The sequence below is a fragment of the Triturus cristatus genome, chromosome 5_1 (genome assembly GCF_964204655.1).
Source record: "Triturus cristatus chromosome 5_1, aTriCri1.1, whole genome shotgun sequence".
In the NCBI taxonomy this organism is placed as follows: domain Eukaryota; kingdom Metazoa; phylum Chordata; class Amphibia; order Caudata; family Salamandridae; genus Triturus; species Triturus cristatus.
Genome location: NC_140587.1, coordinates 168,970,873 through 168,987,254, shown reverse-complemented (window position 1 = coordinate 168,987,254; position 16,382 = coordinate 168,970,873). Strand labels below are relative to the sequence as shown.

General features: G+C 45.2%; 1 protein-coding gene across 1 annotated transcript in view; it reads left to right on the top strand.

Moving 5' to 3' along the window:
- RHPN1 (rhophilin Rho GTPase binding protein 1) overlaps positions 1-16,382 on the top strand; it is a 444,327-nt gene that overhangs the window by 113,697 nt on the left and 314,248 nt on the right. The window contains exon 2 of the mRNA XM_085604772.1: positions 2,270-2,385. Coding sequence (XP_085460898.1) covers positions 2,270-2,385 — 116 coding nt within the window. The remainder of the gene's footprint in view (positions 1-2,269; positions 2,386-16,382) is intronic.

Here is a 16,382-nt window from a genome sequence, read left to right as displayed (position 1 = left end):
ACTGTTTACAAGAAATGTCCCAGGACTAAATCCAGGATCCAGTCCTGTGGTTAGAAAAGTAATCCTCAAAGTAACTAATTGCATTTAATTAGAAATTCCCATTGAGCTCAATGTATTATTGTGTTTGAAATTGTGTTGCCTATTGCAACAACTGTCTATTGCATTCAAAAGCCTACTGCATATTGAAAGTATTTATATAAAACCTCTCATTCAGAGAAAGTATATTTTGAAATCTATTGGTTCTAAAATAAAACAACCATATATTTTTATACACAAATCATTGGCCTAGAGTTCAGTTCTTGAGTGTGTGAGACCATTTGCTGACTGAGTGTGTACAACAAATGCTTTACACTGTCCTCTGATACTGACTTACTGTTCGACCAAGCTACCACTTTAGAGAGTAAGGTTATATCTAACTTTAGCCTCTGCCAAACCCCTTGAGACTGTGGACTCTGTGCACACTGTACCTATTTGGGAACAGTATATACAGAGCCACTTTCTCACATGGTAGCTATGTTCTTTACTTTTAATCTGGGTTTAACCCTGGCTTCTTGATATTACAATTGTATTCTCTTGGGCAAACCAACTATCTTTATCTGTGCACCCTGGATCTGGAGTAACATACCTGTATCCCTCAGAACTGGCCCCAACGCTTCTCCAAGTTGTCAAGCGTTGGTGACGCATCTCTTTAAAGAACACTACATCACAATGTAGATACAATACACTTTTGCTCCCAGAACCCAGATCTATTATAACTTTAGCACTGTATTCTTGCCTTTGACCCTCCGTTGTACTCCGCTGCTTTTTGGCTAGGTTTGCACTTTAGAAATACAACATACATACATACCTTGCACCCTGTTGCCATAGAATTTGCTTAACAGGACTGAGTGCAAAAATTCTGTGCTCCTGAATGCCAGTATTGTCTGCAGTCATGATTGTATGGTCATTGTTGAGAAAAAGGGCATTCGGGGAGTTGTAATAGGCAATGCAGTGCTTAGTTTGAGCCAGTAGTTGCCGGTGAGGGGCACCAGCACTTATTTACTGCATCAGATACTAATCAAGTACAGAAGAGGGGAAAACACAAAAATCTGAAAGACTGAGACAGAGAAAGACTGAAAACTTGTCACAGAGAAAGACTGGTGAAATCTACAAGTGTTAAAGGGTCAGGGAGAGTATGGTAGTGAATTTAGGAGGCATCAAGTGGATTTAAGACTACCTGCTTTGGTATTCGGTGCGTCAATGTTTAATTACGCTGTCCACGGGCATCTGAACAGAGCTTGGAGCACCTCTACTCTTTCTTTTATAAATTAAGGACTGGGCGATAGTTAATATAAATGTTTATCTCCCAAAAACTCATAGGTTTGTGGATATGCACAAAGGTTTACCATCAAAAATTAGCAAAAAAGTAGCACAAAACAGTCCTGTACAGCACAAAGGCAAACAAAATAGGGCTAGTGGGGCACTTGGTATCACGTACAGTTCAGCCAGCAATTGCTTGGATAGCCTTTCATCAAGACCAGCCTAAATGTATCACTGCGAGTTTGTTCTGATTGTATTATTTACCATTGTAACTGTTAGATCAGTACCAGGATTTTGAGTTCCTGACACAGGAGAGCATCTCTTCACATTTAACCTTTTTCCAAGTTGGGCCGGTATGTCCCCATACTCCACATCCATGTGTCATGAGATGAAGCCAGTACCTCCTCGCGCAGCATTCATGCAAGAGACCTGCTTCAACGCTCATCTTCCATGCTGATAGTGATGCGACCACTGCTCCCCGTATACAGCATCCAGGCTCAGGGGAGATGAAAATATGCCAATTTCATACGCACACTATCCCTGCGAGGGGAGTGATGTGTGGTCTTTACACCTCTGGCAATTGTGATCCAAACTGCACAATTTTGTAGATTTTGGTTTTGCACAGAATGGGGAAGTCCTTAAAATACAATAATGACCCTGCAGTCCTGGGCTCCTTGTACATCTTGCTAGCAAGATAGCAATACTTAGTGTTAATGATATGAACACACACTACTTGAGAGCTATTTTGCCTTCATTGACTCTTTCAGGCAATCCAACCGTTTAGCTAATCTGTGTTGAAATTAACTCGGAACCAAGAAGTACCACATGCCGCACAAGGCTGTCTTCTTGTAGGCCTCTCTGATGTTATGTGGTGTGCTTTGCTGTAATTAATTATTTATAATCCACTAATATATATTGTACTTCTGATGTTTCACTAGTTGTTTATAATATTATTATTTTCATATCTTAGGGCTGTGATCCCCTGGCACAGACACAGCGAAGCAAGCTACAGCACCGCCGCGCCCGCATCAACCAGCAGATCAACAAGGAGATGCGGATGAGGGCTGGAGCTGAAAACCTCTTTCGGTGAGTGTGGTTCTGTTCAGACAAGAACACGATGTGGGTTGCAGGGCAGTACAGAGCATTGCACAGAAGATACGTATTCCGTTTCTCGTTTCAATTTTATCATGAGACGAGCTTTGTCCAGTTGGCCTTTGGTGCATCCGAATATACATTATCCCAGAGGTTTATATTTTTTAAAAAACATTTTTATAGGGAATAAACTGAGGCGACTAACGCATTTGTATGTTATATGTGCTGATTTCGTCGTTGTGAATGCATACTAGTTACTTTAATATGTTGGTGTGTATGTTGGTGCCTCCACATTTGTCATTCTCTTCAGTGTAGTGAGCATCTTAATTCTTAAAGATAATCGGGAACTTTCAAATATTACAATGCATATCTAAGGATCTAAATCAACAACCGGGGTGGGTGGACTCGGGGGCAGGGTTTTAAGGTAGAACTGCTTGTAGAATGCAATTGTTAGGTGTGGTAAGGTAGGGTTAAGAATGATGAGTTAAAGAAGTGCCTCTGATTCCAAGGTTAGGGGCGGGTGATGGAACTGTTGATGAGGTGCTGTGAAACTAAGATATACCCATCTGTTTGTATCTAGAAGGCTTCTCTTTATTGCAGGGATAGTGCACCCCCGTAGTTTTGAAACTCTGTGGTATTATACACTCTCCTAAATTGGTATTCCCTTATGAACATTAGATTGGTGGTTACTAGCATCCCTAGTGGGACAGAGTTCGGTTTTTATGTGTCTTCAGGCTTTAAGAATATCTTCGTCTAAGAGTTAAGTGTGCAAGTGAATGAATTGCTTCTATGTCTGATTTTTGCCCAGTGTGTAATGTTAGTCAACTCATGCAGGAGGCACAGCAAAGTCACCTGGATTGCAATAAAAGCATATATTGCTCTCCTTAGGTCAAAGGGCTCAGTTAAGTGGAGCTCATAGAAATAGCTACTGGAATCAAAAGACTCTGGTTGTCGGGTATAGCGACAACAGTGTACTCGTAACTGGTTTCCAATAGGAAAAGCATGTAGCACAGTCACAACTTGGACCAGGGCGCCGATTTTACAGGAAGTCTTCATCAATCAAATCCTGCCTTTCCAATCAGAGGTTGAGTGCATCAACGTGGAGCTTATGGGCCAGAGTGACTGACACCAGGAGGGTTTATGACATTACCATGAATATGTTCACAACGCATGCCTTTACCACGTATTCATTTCAACGCAATGCCTTTGCCATGCATTGTTTTTACTACGCATACACGTTTACCGTGGTAAACTCCAAAACTGGGCAGTATGGCAGTGAGGAGAGAACAAGCTAGACAATTATCAAAAGATGTTGACTAGTCAAGCAACATTAACTCTGTGTGTTCACTCTCATTGCTAGCATCTCATAGGTCATCCTGGGCAGCCACCACAACAGACTTATTGCCTTTTCCTGGAAAAATACCAGCAAAGTCCTAGTTGTGGAATACCGGGGAGTTGAGATATCCAGAGAGCCTCTTCACCAGATCCTTTTCCATAATCTTGAAACTGGGAGTGCGGAGGGGGGCAAGGCCGATAGTTTTTCAGCTCAGCTCGGTAGCACCCAGTCTTCTTACCCAAAGAAGTAATAAAGTCCCATTTACACTAAGGTACCAATACCCATTAGAAAGGAAGAATTGACGCAATCACAGATAGAGCTAGTGAGGACGCAGCTAGTGCTTGAAAACTTGCCAAAGGACAGGGTCTATCTGGAGAGCCCTATGTTATGAACAGTGGGGAATGGAGGACCTCCGCAGCAGCCCTTATAGGTGTTGCTGAGATGTCTCCAAACGTCGCCTTGTTCAGGACTGGATTATTAGTAATGGGCTTCGTTGCTACCATCAGTTGTATTTTCACATAGATATGATTTTTTTTTGTTTATTGGTCAAATTTTCGCAGAGAGCTTGAAACAGAGTTTCTTAAGGATTGTGAGAGTTTATTGGGGCTAAATGAAAATGTGGACAATCTTGCTGCATAGCCAATTGCTGTATTGCCGGGTAGAAATTATCCATGGATGTTGGAAGTCCAGCTCCAAACATTGGATTCTCACCCCCTGAGGGACTGTCGCCCTCTGCCGCAGCGTCATATCCATTACAAGGGCTGCAGAGGCATCTCGGGGGCTAGCTGCAGTATGTCCTTCCTGAAGGAGTGTGAAATACTCCTGCGTAAGGGCGTGGGCTTACGACACTTCGCTATTCACAGGCATTTCCAGGAGTTTAGAAAGCTGCGCCTGTCACGGGTGTCGGCTGACCTGGGTTTCTAACCGCTCCCAATCACCTCTCTAAATCAAAGGTATTTTCCACTCGGATCCTACTAAATATTTCCCCCCCATCTGTCCCGCCAGCTCTGCTCACTCTGTGATCCGGAGCCTCCTGGGGTCCTGCTCCTGTATTTATCCTTCCTAATCCGTGCTGCTGCTTTGATATTTCTTTGCGAGTTGTATATAGTGCCCAGGGGCGGTTTGCTTTAACAGTGGGCGCTTTGAAATCCCCTGACACTCCATCACCAGCTGTTGTCATGTTGTGGCCTCCTCGCCAGCCCCTTTGTTATTCATGAACAGTGGCACCCACACCCACATGGAGGGCTGTATACCTGCCGCCCAGTCCAGGGATTTCCCTGGTTATGCTCTAGCTGGCCTGTATGTCGTTCAATCAATCATTTATAGAGCGCGGTTAATGACCTGCGAGTGTGTCGAGGCGCTGGTGAAGTTGTCTTCTGTGCTGGCTGGAGGTTTGTTCATTCAATCATCCAGGTCTTGAGTTCTTTTCTGAATTTCTGGGGCGAGGGGACGGTCCTGTCGTTAAGGCATCAGTTTAACTTTCTGGTCGAGAAAGCCTTAAAATGCCATGTTAAGAAATGATAAAGAACCTCCGTGGGCTGCAAGTCGACACTCTTCCTTGTTTAAATTTGAGAAGTTAGTTCATTCATGACAAACTGAAAGTAGCAGGTAGTTGAGTTCCTGCCTTTCTGGGAGTCTTATGGGAGGCAGAGCAGCCGTTCGAACGAGTGCGAGGGAGTCCGTGTAGGAGTAAAAGGGGTCCCCGGCGGGGTTAAGAACAGCTGCAGGTACTGTTTTCACACACCAGTGACTACACTGTTTTACGCTTTGTGTCGTGATTTTTAAAAAGAAAAAAACATTTTTTCCTGACATTAAAAATGCCTTCAACGACCGTCCCCTCAGCATTGACACGCATTCGTTTGGTTTTGAAACATTCCATACGAGTTTGTATGGACTGGGTCCGTGGGTGTTTGTCCTTTGCATACAACGCGGCAGGGTCCTGACAAGGTCGGACTGGCCATCCAGGGGCTCCGCTGCGGTCTTTTGTGAGGAGGTACAATCTCTCTTTCTTAGTAACACACACGCGAGCCGGCCCAATAAAGACGTGTCGTGGCTTCGTTGTAGGGGTGCGATCCGTGACAGCTCCCGCCGGTTCACATGCAGAGTGGAGAGATGGAGGGGGCAGCGGCATCACCGAGGCCGGTGACTCCCTGTAACAAAAATAGCCCCGCTCGGGGTTTCATCTCTGGAGCTCTTAAATACGTCACAAAATGGGCGCCCTGGACATGCAGGCCGGCCCAGTGACGGGCTCCCTGGGAGCGCCCATTGTGGGGGCTGGGGTCCTCTCTCATGTGTAAGCGGGGCCGAGTCTGCCTTAGACTGTCTGGGCCTCTTGTTGGCTGCTGTTCTTGGGATTGGGGTCTCTTGTTTCCAGGCCTGTGTGATGTCTGCATGCACGGGGCCTCCCTTCCCGCCCTCACTGGAAGGAGCGCCTGGCCGAGGCTGACTTACTATGGTTTTTAGGCCAGATTTAGTAGTGAACGTGTTTAGGTGTGGCATGATGACAGCGCAGTTCTACAACAGAACTGTTGTTATGAGGTCTGGCTGACAAGCACTGTCTTTACCTATTGTTATCAATTCTTTAAAGAAGAGCCTTTGTCTCTGCCCCGGGAGAGCCAAATCCCATTCTTTTAAGAATTGATAACAATAGGTCCTACAACAGTGCTGTCAGCCAGACCTAATGATAATAGGAGTTCTAATGGAGAACTGCGCTGTCAAGCCACACCTAAATACATTCACTCTTAACTTTTACATCTTGCTTATGAAACACAGTCACCCTCTTTGTTCATGCTGTTAGTTGGCTTTTTGGTGTATTAATCCACCTCATATGGAGACCTTAACTTGCAGTGCATGCAGGACTGTTTTACATCTCAGAACTACACAGAATCATTAAACATTACGTTCAATTTTACATTGTATACAGAAGGCAATCATTTTTCTTGAAATTTGTTTTTTTCACTGCAGCAGGCTTTAAAAATTATATGTGTCAAAATGTATGCCATACGTCTGTACCAATACTTCTATAGTTCTATTCTCGACCTAAATTATGCGAAAAGGGTTCACTTGTTTGCAGATATATTGCCCGCGTCAAACACTTGCAAAGCACTGAACGGAACCGGAGATGATGCATAGTGCTTTACCAAATCTCCAGCTAAACCAATAAGTACATTAGTTAAATACATGCATTATCGCCTGCTCTGTCTCAATTCCTGTGTAATCCAGTTTGCCGTGTGCACAGGCAGCAATCATTTACCTGCCTCGCACTATTTACATCTCTTCCAGGAGTAGTACTGTGCTGCCCTATCAACCATCACAGCCGCTCTGCCCTCCTCTCTCCTATTCCCCGCTTCTGGTATCGCTAGCTCCGCTTCTTGTATCACCAGATCTGCGCCATTTCCAGTATCACCTGGGACCTCTTTATTTACAACACCAATCACATAAAGAGAGCTGTCTAGGGATGGAGCTGAGGAGGTGATTTGGCTCAGGTGCCTCCTCCTGCTGCTTCTGGGTGAATCCCTTGGGTAGTATGGTGACCGTTACTGACACGTTTGCCATAATATTGGTGGGGCTCTGGGTTAGATACCAGATCATATCTGGGCCTGGATCTGAATAGGAGTTCAACAGCACTTCTCAGCTAGCATACATACTACACATTTAATTGAATTTTATCAGCACTTCTTGGTAGGATTGTTACATGTTTAATGGACTTTCAGATCCCATTCAGGAGGCCACTGGGCCACACCCGTGGAGGGTTTGAGACCTTTTACATCTGCTGTCCTGGGGCTTGTCCTACTATGGATCTACAAACCGGGTCAAGTACAGCCCTTCACTCATCGCATCAGCGCAGGCGAGTATTTGCAGGCTTCTCAGAGAAGTTATTGTGTGAAGGTTACTCAGGCTCTAGAATCAATATCACCCTCCCTGCACTGATCAATGTGCAGCCTAGTGCTTTTATTTCTAGGAAAAGACAAGCACTTTTATTACACAGAAACACAGGTCACCTTACATGCAGAAATACCCAATTCCTGGGTGCAGGGCTTGGTGCTAGGGGCCTCCTCGGATTAGACCATCAATTGGCTGGAGTGGGTTCCCACTCTGGTACTGGTCCCCCCGCCCTAATAGCATGTCTGTGGTCAGTCATGTAAATTGGTGGGTGCAACTTGTGCTTCTTGTATCTAAGTTAGCGCACAGTTTCTCAGGTCTAGGCATATTAGTTCTCTCACAAAAACAACGAGAGGGTGAGGGAAAATCACTCTTGATCCCCCTGGTTAATGATACAACAACAACAAAAGAGTGAACAATGTAAGGAGCAAACTAGGAGTAACAGCGTGAGCAAACAGTAGTGTTTTTAAGAGAACCCTCACTCACCAACCTAGTTGGTGACATGCTTCATCATCGGGTTCCACCAGAGAGGCCGAATGCCTCTCTGGTGTGCTGCAACGCCTGAACTACAGCGGAGCTGGTTTTGATGGAAAGGGAAGTGAAAACTTAAAAGGTGAATGGTTTTAACCAATAACCAATTTAATCCTGGCAAACCAAATACCGAAATAAAAACAAGTGAGTTGGACAAGAGCCGGCCAATTAGGTGGGACAAGGCTCATCCAAATGGGGGAAGGTCAACATGTTTCTGCTCAATGAGCCCAGTCGGCTAAGCATTCGTCAGGACCATGGGGAACACCACGGCGGTATGCACACGCTAAGGTGCACCCTAACCAGTGGTGTATTTGAGCGGTAAGACTCACTGTTTTACCGCGAAAGCCATCCTGTAATTAAGGGGCCAGTAACGCCTGTAAGGGAAAAAAACAGACATCATACACATAAAGACATATACAGATAGACACATTGTGTCACTTGAATTGCTTATACTTTATGTGATTCAGGTGAACACAATTGGTAGGCCCATGCTGTGAAGCGGGAGTGGGTGTCGAATAACGTTATGTGGTTATCAAGACTCCCATAGTAAAGAGTGGTGCTCTGTGAGAGCTAGAGGACCTATACTTTTATCATTGTGTTTCGTTGTGGTCCTACGCACTAATTGTGCCAGTGAAAAAGATCAATGTATTAACTGGCCGGCCAGCGAAGTGCTGTCGGCGTAGGCTGTATTAGCCGTAGTGTATGCCTAAAAAATATATACATATATAGCGGACTCGTGTAAGTGAAGTACATGCTGAAACGAGCACACATAGTATTTGTCAGGCGCCGTTGCTCCAGTGCATGACTATCAATTAGGTATGTTAAAAACAACAACAACATGGAAAAAAGGGGGCTGAACTCTTACTCTGTAAACCAGTATTTGTTGCGTCATGGGTCCGAGAGGGGGGTAGTGAGCTATAGTATCTGTGGGAGTAGATAAACAGTTGAACCTTGTTTGTCTGGGTACTCGTAAATGAAACTCGTGGGGACCAGAGGGACGCGATGGTGAAGGGAAACTACTTACTTCCATGCTCGCACACTCCCGTAAGAGACCTGGATCAGTCCTGCTCGGCCCGGATCTTGGTGAGTGTGAAGCGAGAGCCGGAAGAAATACGAATGCCAACCCATCACGTGATGCGAAGACGCGTGTCACGTGATAGCAACAGCGTCCGTCAACGCGTGACATCATCATCAGGGGCGTGTATTATCGGACGTGCCCCCAGTTCTATTCCCATTGGGATTGGTCAATTAAGATGGAATGAGGTGAGGGAGGACATACCAGTCTTTTTCAGGGAACGGGACAAAATAATTGCGAAAACCCTCGTCCAGGTTATTTAAGTTTGGAAATGGCCGGTGACTGTTGACTATTTATAGATGCCACGTAATGCTAAAAAACCTTTCAAAAGATTACACATTGTGGGAGGGTCTCCTAAGTGACAGCTGTTTTCATGAGGACAATAAAGTGAGGCGCATTAAGTTTTACATCTATTGGTGACCAACTGCATTGGTCAGTACAGATGAATGTTACAACAGAGGGGGTCTAATAAAATCCTAGGCTATGCTACAAAGAGGCCATCAAGGTGTTTGTCCCATTGGTGGAAATCAACCCATATTTCAATTCTTCAAGATGGAGTTCCACCGGATGGTATCATTAGGACCTGTGAGGTGAGTGGAAAGGCGATAGACCCATCTTTGCTCTTTTTCAAAGAGTTGCTGCTGGGTGTTTTGTCCTGGTTTCAATTTTTCAATGACTGACCAAGTCATATCGTTCGTGGTATGATTGGCCAAGAGAAAATGTTCTGTCAATTTCGTGCTTAGTTTTCGACAACGAATGGTACTGCGATGTTCGCATATGCGCTGCTTTATTTTCCTCCCTGTCATTCCGACGTATCTTAGTCCGCAGGGACAAGTAATGAGGTAAACAACGTCTGTAGAATTGCAGTTTGTGTGCGTTCTCTGCACCCATTGTTTCCCTGGTTCAAGTTCAAGGTATTTTGAAGGGGAAGTCAGGTGGCATACACTACATGAACCGCAAGGGTAGTGGCCAACAATTGGGGGAAGGCCCCACGCACTAGTAATAGACTGATTTTGATCTTTGTCTGGTCTCTTAGGACGAGTATGGACCAAGGCATCCTTCAGACTCCTCGCTCTTTTGTAAGAAAATAAGGGTTTTTCCCAGTTGTGCTTATTGCTCGTCAGGATATTCCAGTGTTTTTTAATGGACTTACTGACTGCGTTTGATGCTGCATTGAAAGTAGTCACACAAGTGAGAGGTATGGAATCCTGGTCATCTCTCACATGGTCTTCTAATAGAGCGTCTCGATTTTGGTTCCGGGCCCGCTTGTTGCTCCTGGAAAGGATCCTGTCAGGGTAACCTCGGGATTTCAATTTCCATGTAAGTTCTTGTGCTTGTTTCTTGTATGTAGACACTTCGCTACAGTTCCGACGTAGACGCAAAAATTGCCCAAAGGGGAGGTTTTCCCTCAGAGGGCGGGGGTGGTAGCTGGAAAAGTGTAACAAATTATTTTTTGCCGTCGGCTTATGATGAGTTCTGGTTTGGAGGGTATCACCTGTTCTAGTGATTACCACATCAAGGAAGATCATCTCATCCTTGTTGTGTGTGTGGGTGAATCTGAGATGGGGATCGCAAGTATTTATCCATCCAAAGAAATCTTGGAGGCGATCCTCAGAGCCCTGCCAAATGATCAGCACATCGTCAATGTACCTTTTCCAAAAGAAGAGGTTTGACAGAAAAGGGTTGTGTGGAGCCAAGATGAATTTCCCTTCGAAATCGAAAACGTACAGCCCGGCTACCGAAGGCTCTTGTCCAACTCACTTGTTTTTATTTCGGTATTTGGTTTGCCAGGATTAAATTGGTTATTGGTTAAAACCATTCACCTTTTAAATTTTCACTTCCCTTTCCATCAAAACCAGCTCCGCTGTAGTTCAGGCGTTGCAGCACACCAGAGAGGCATTCGGCCTCTCTGGTGGAACCCGATGATGAAGCATGTCACCAACTAGGTTGGTGAATATTAGTTCTCTCACCGTGTTCTGATTAGCAGCTCTGGGCCTTACTCCGCCTTCTCAGCCACTCACCAATCTGTGGTGTTAGTGTCGGACTGCGTTCTTCCTTCCAGCGGCAGTGGGATTTTCACCAGCAATGAAAGATGTCAATTACAGCAGTCACTGTAATGTATCAGGCAGTGACTTCAGTGATCTGCTCCTCCTGCAGGGTTGGTGCTTTCTTCACTGACCTCTATCTTTGGACCTGAAGTCTGTTTTATTGTAAACGTGAACTTCAAGTCTAAACGTGCACTGCAGGTCTAAACGTGCACTGCAGGTCTAAACGTGCACTGCAGGTCTAAACGTGCACTGCAGGTCTAAACGTGCACTGCAGGTCTAAACGTGCACTGCAGGTCTAAACGTGGACTGCAGGTCTAAACGTGGACTGCAGGTCTAAACGTGGACTGCAGGTCTAAACGTGGACTGCAGGTCTAAACGTGGACTGCAGGTCTAAACGTGGACTGCAGGTCTAAACGTGGACTGCAGGTCTAAACGTGGACTGCAGGTCTAAACGTGGACTGCAGGTCTAAACGTGGACTGCAGGTCTAAACGTGGACTGCAGGTCTAAACGTGGACTGCAGGTCTAAACGTGGACTGCAGGTCTAAACGTGGACTGCAGGTCTAAACGTGGACTGCAGGTCTAAGTTTACCTTTGTGAATCAGGTGTTCAGTGTGTATTTTGTCACATCTGCGGTGCCTCAAAGACAGAGGTCAAATGTCAGGCTGCTTATTTTTAACATGAGGAATGCGGTTTTCTTTCTCTGACTCAAAGTGAGAGAAGTTTTCAAAGTGAATTATGTGACAATCTTGCCTGGGTACAGGGAGTATGAAAGGAAAAGCCATAGTTTTTTTTTTTTTTTGCAACGCAATAAAATGTAAATACCTGCAAATAAACTGAATGCATTCAGCAGTAAGGAAAAACCAGCAAATTATGCATTGTTATGGGGCACATTTTGTGACGGTGTTACTTTGTAAAAATAAAGATTTTATAGTTGTTAACTCTGTCTGGGCTATGATTTAACCCCAGTAGCCTCAGTTTAACACCTCAATATAGCAATAATCAACTTGAAGAAGGCTGATCAACCTTTGCGAAAGACCTCGCGCTGCGTGGAAACATGTCTTCGCATTTTCATTAACTTTTGATCTGTTTGAGCTAGAAACAAATGTTTTCACAATCTGCAGATTAGGCTGCAGTTGATACAATATGTGGCAAATACAATTCCACAATGATGCGGTAAAAAGTCACTGTCACAGAATTGGATGCTCGCAGCGGCCCTCCCTAAAGTAAGGAATTTGGAAGATATGCCAGGAGATCCACGCCCCTGAAAGGCGGAGTCAACTGTACTCCAGCTCCGATGACCTTCTAGAGGAAACGTCCTTCCTGATCTAGGCTCATTGACTTCTCAAAAACCATAGACCAAGATTGTCATTGTGCTTGCGGCCAACCATGCCACCCACCCGTACGTACTACAGAACTGAACTCCAGCTGTTCCCACCCTGCGGCCTGCCCTAAATGTCCCCACGCCGCCGCCATGGCAGTTTTCGGTTCAGCATATTTTATCCATAATTGCTGTATTTGGTTCTCGAGTTAGTCCTGCGCTTCCTTGGGGTACATTTAACTCCGCCTTTTTGTAATAGATGACGGCTGATAATGGCCACCGTGTCTAATGCAGAATAAATGGGAGCCCTGATTTATGGCCCGGCACTTCAGTTTATGGGACGCCGGGCCCATTGTGCGGTGATGGCTGGTCGGCTGCTGCTGCGTGCAAAGCGCCGTGTATGGCGGAGGGAAATGGATGGACTGCGCAGTTCATAACGCGCCGGCCCGTCAGTGGGGAGGGCTTATAGGAATGCGTGTCATTACACTTGAAAACGTATGTGTGGCGCATGCATCACCCACCGCAGAGACATTCATCCTCCCAGGCCCTCATTAAAGCAGCGCCCTCATTGAATACGAGATGATGGATTCTGGGCTGCGCGGAATCTTCCTTTCTGTCGCCCTAGGATTGACCACTTGCGCAGAGGACAAACTGCAGTGTCTGAAGTAGCTGCAGAGCTAGCTTGGTGGGTTAATGCGGGTGCGTCCTGCGTGCCTTCTGAACATCACGGGTGCAATTTCCAAGTGCTTACATTGCTTTTGCCTGAACCCACGGTCGCTAAAACAAGTTATGTAGAATTGGGTCATAGTAAAGGTTTACATTTGTAGCGCAACGAATCTATGATGTTCTGGTTGTAAACGCTATGAAAGAAAATAAACTTTGTAGCGCTATGAAGTTAGGAGGTTGCAAGAGCTATGTAACAAACTCATCACCATGTTCCTGTGTAGCTGAGTTTGTGCTATATATGTTACGTGCATGCGTTATTATCTGAAATGTACTTTGGCACAAAAGGCAAATGTAACTATAACAAGCACATAAACGTGAACACAGAGTGTCTCCAGAAAAGACATCACAGCGCGACGGAGCCAGAGTTGAAGGAAGCTGGCTTGTTTAAAGCGAAAGCACACTGCCATGTGCGCGCTCGCACACATCTGTTGACAGAGCCAGAGTTGAAGGAAGGGGCAGGGGAGCGCATTCCAGGCGGGTGAGCGGACCCTTTGAAGTACGATGCCAAACGGATTGCATGGCGGCACGATGCACGTGATTGTGCGCATGCTCGCCATGCAATCCGCTTTTGGGGGCACTTTTGGGAGCCCCTTACTAGAGTCTCGCTGAGCGATCGCTTACGCGATAGCCAGGCGAGACCTAAAAATGAAGCATATCTTGGTTGTTATTCTGAAGTGTGCTGCAAACAGATTTCAATAGGATCAAAACAAATCAAGACAATTTATTTGGTGATGCGGAAATGTTAAATATTCACAGAATCCAGATATCCACGTATCATCATTTATATGCTGTATAGTTTTATCAGTAAAACTGTAGGTCTTTGCAAATTTAGTAGCCATTTCAATGGAAAATGTGCTGTTTATAATAACAATGCGTTTTCACATGATGGATGCTTAAGTTACATTCAAAACTGGCCCCACCCTGTGTCCTTTAAAAGCAGGTAGATTGCAAATGTTTCTCGTTCTATAAGTGGGTCGCAGTTCCAGAAAGTTTTGGGAACCACTGCATTAGCGGAAGCAGAAAAACGATAAAGGCTAACTTACTCCATGGTAACAACCGATCCAGTGGAGTGGAGAAGTCAATAGATACACAATGCAGCGGTAGCTAGAGCTGGCCTCAAACCCTACACATTGCTTAAATATTTCTGTAGTCCGAGTATCCATTTTTTAAGTAGGGAGTACATCTGTCAAATGAAGTTCCTGTTGGGGAGGGTGCTTTTAAAGGACACACTGTTATGATATGTACTTTGGTACACTCCAGATTGGATAGTGGGGTACCCTTGTTAGTCCCTAGTATATGGTACCCATGTACCCAGGGCATAGGTACCCTAGAGGCCTCCCACAAGCTAAAGCATGTATCATACCACAGATGAGAGGCCATGCAAAATGGAACTACAGGCCTGCCATTGCAGCCTGTGTAAGTTGGTGCATGCTCAAATTCAATGTCATTAAGTTCTGGTGGTGCTGTATATAATGTCTCGTAGTATGTTTTGAAGGCCGTATTTATTCCTAATTGGGTATTCACTGTAATGCCCTCCGGTGTAGTAATTTCTAGAGTCGGAGCCGTTACTGGTAAATTTTTAATGATCATAGCGAAGAGGGGGCCTGCCCTGTCCGCTTCTGCATGCTGTTTCTGTGTATACAAGCGATAATCTACCATTCTGAGCTCTTCCAATAATTCTGCATGTCTTATATGCGCTTTGTGTAATTCATTGTTGTGTGTGTGTCCCTTGATATTGCCTCCTTTTCCAATCTACCTAGTTTATTCTCAACTTCTGCAAGCCTTTCAAGTAAGGCTGCGAGGGTCCCCGCTTTTGTGCTAATAGCCCCTCCTCGCACTACAGTCTTAAATGCGTCCCATTCCACTTGATGCGAGCTAGCAGTGTTTGCATCTTCAGTGAAATAATTGGTAATTGTTGTTGATAAGACACTGTGAAACACTGAGTCCTCTAGCATCGACGGCTGTAGTTTCCATGTCAGGATCGGCGCAGGTGTTTTCCCCCATTCCAGTGAAAATTCCAATGGATTATGATCAGACAGTGTTTTGCCCAAGTACGTGGTGTCCGTCACGCTAGCAACTAACCCTAGTGAGCAGAATTTCCTTTCTATGCATGTATGTAGTTCGTGTGGTGTGCGAATAGGAGTATTCTCTGCTGTTGGGTTGTTTAATACGCCTAGGAACTTGTCTTGCTCAGAATTTGGAGCGTTTATGCTCCCTATCACCATGTGTTTCCCGTCAAGCACACCGAGCAGGAGCACATATCTACCTTGTATATCTACTTTTCGATCTACCAGTTTGAAGGGGGTGCCATTGCGTATCCATATCCATATCGCTGCTCCCCTAGCAAACGCAGAATAAGAGGTATAAAATAGCTGTGCCTGCCATTTCTTTTGTAGTTAAATGGCTTCTGTATGTGTGAGGTGGGATTCCTGCAGCAGGACGATGTTTACTTTCCTACGGTTAAGTTGTGCAAGGATTCTATGTCTCTTATGTATAGAGCCTAGTCCCCTCACATTCCAGCACGTGAATACATATTTGCTAGACTGTGTCATTCCTCTTTGTAAATTGTAGTAGTTCTCGTGTTCGTGCCCTGCCTTGCTGTTGCATTAAACAGGTGTCCACATCTGAGTCCATATCTAAAAACCCCATTAGAACTCCCAATACTAAGTTCCCCTCAAAAGGTTAGAGGACCAAACATTTAACAAAACTGGAACAAAAAAGCTAGAACAGTGCAGTTGCCACTGGGGGGTGGTAACCGCCTTGCTCTTTCCGCACATCTATGGACGCGGGTTGCTGAGCCTCGGTGAGGCTCCGGCTTAAACCCCATTATTTTACTGGTATGGGGGACATCGTATTTGTCATATAGCACATGTATAGCACTCATACTCATTTGACACATCAAACGTGTCCACCTCAAGGATCCCATCCCTCAGTCTCAGAAGTCATTTGCAGTCTGTGGCGTCACCTCCGGAAACATTTGACAGTCTCCGGAGTCTGAGTGGGCGTCTGGGTCTTCAGAGGAGTCCACTGTTTCAGCTATAGAGGTCGTATCGTGTTCCATAAGTGCCGCCGCT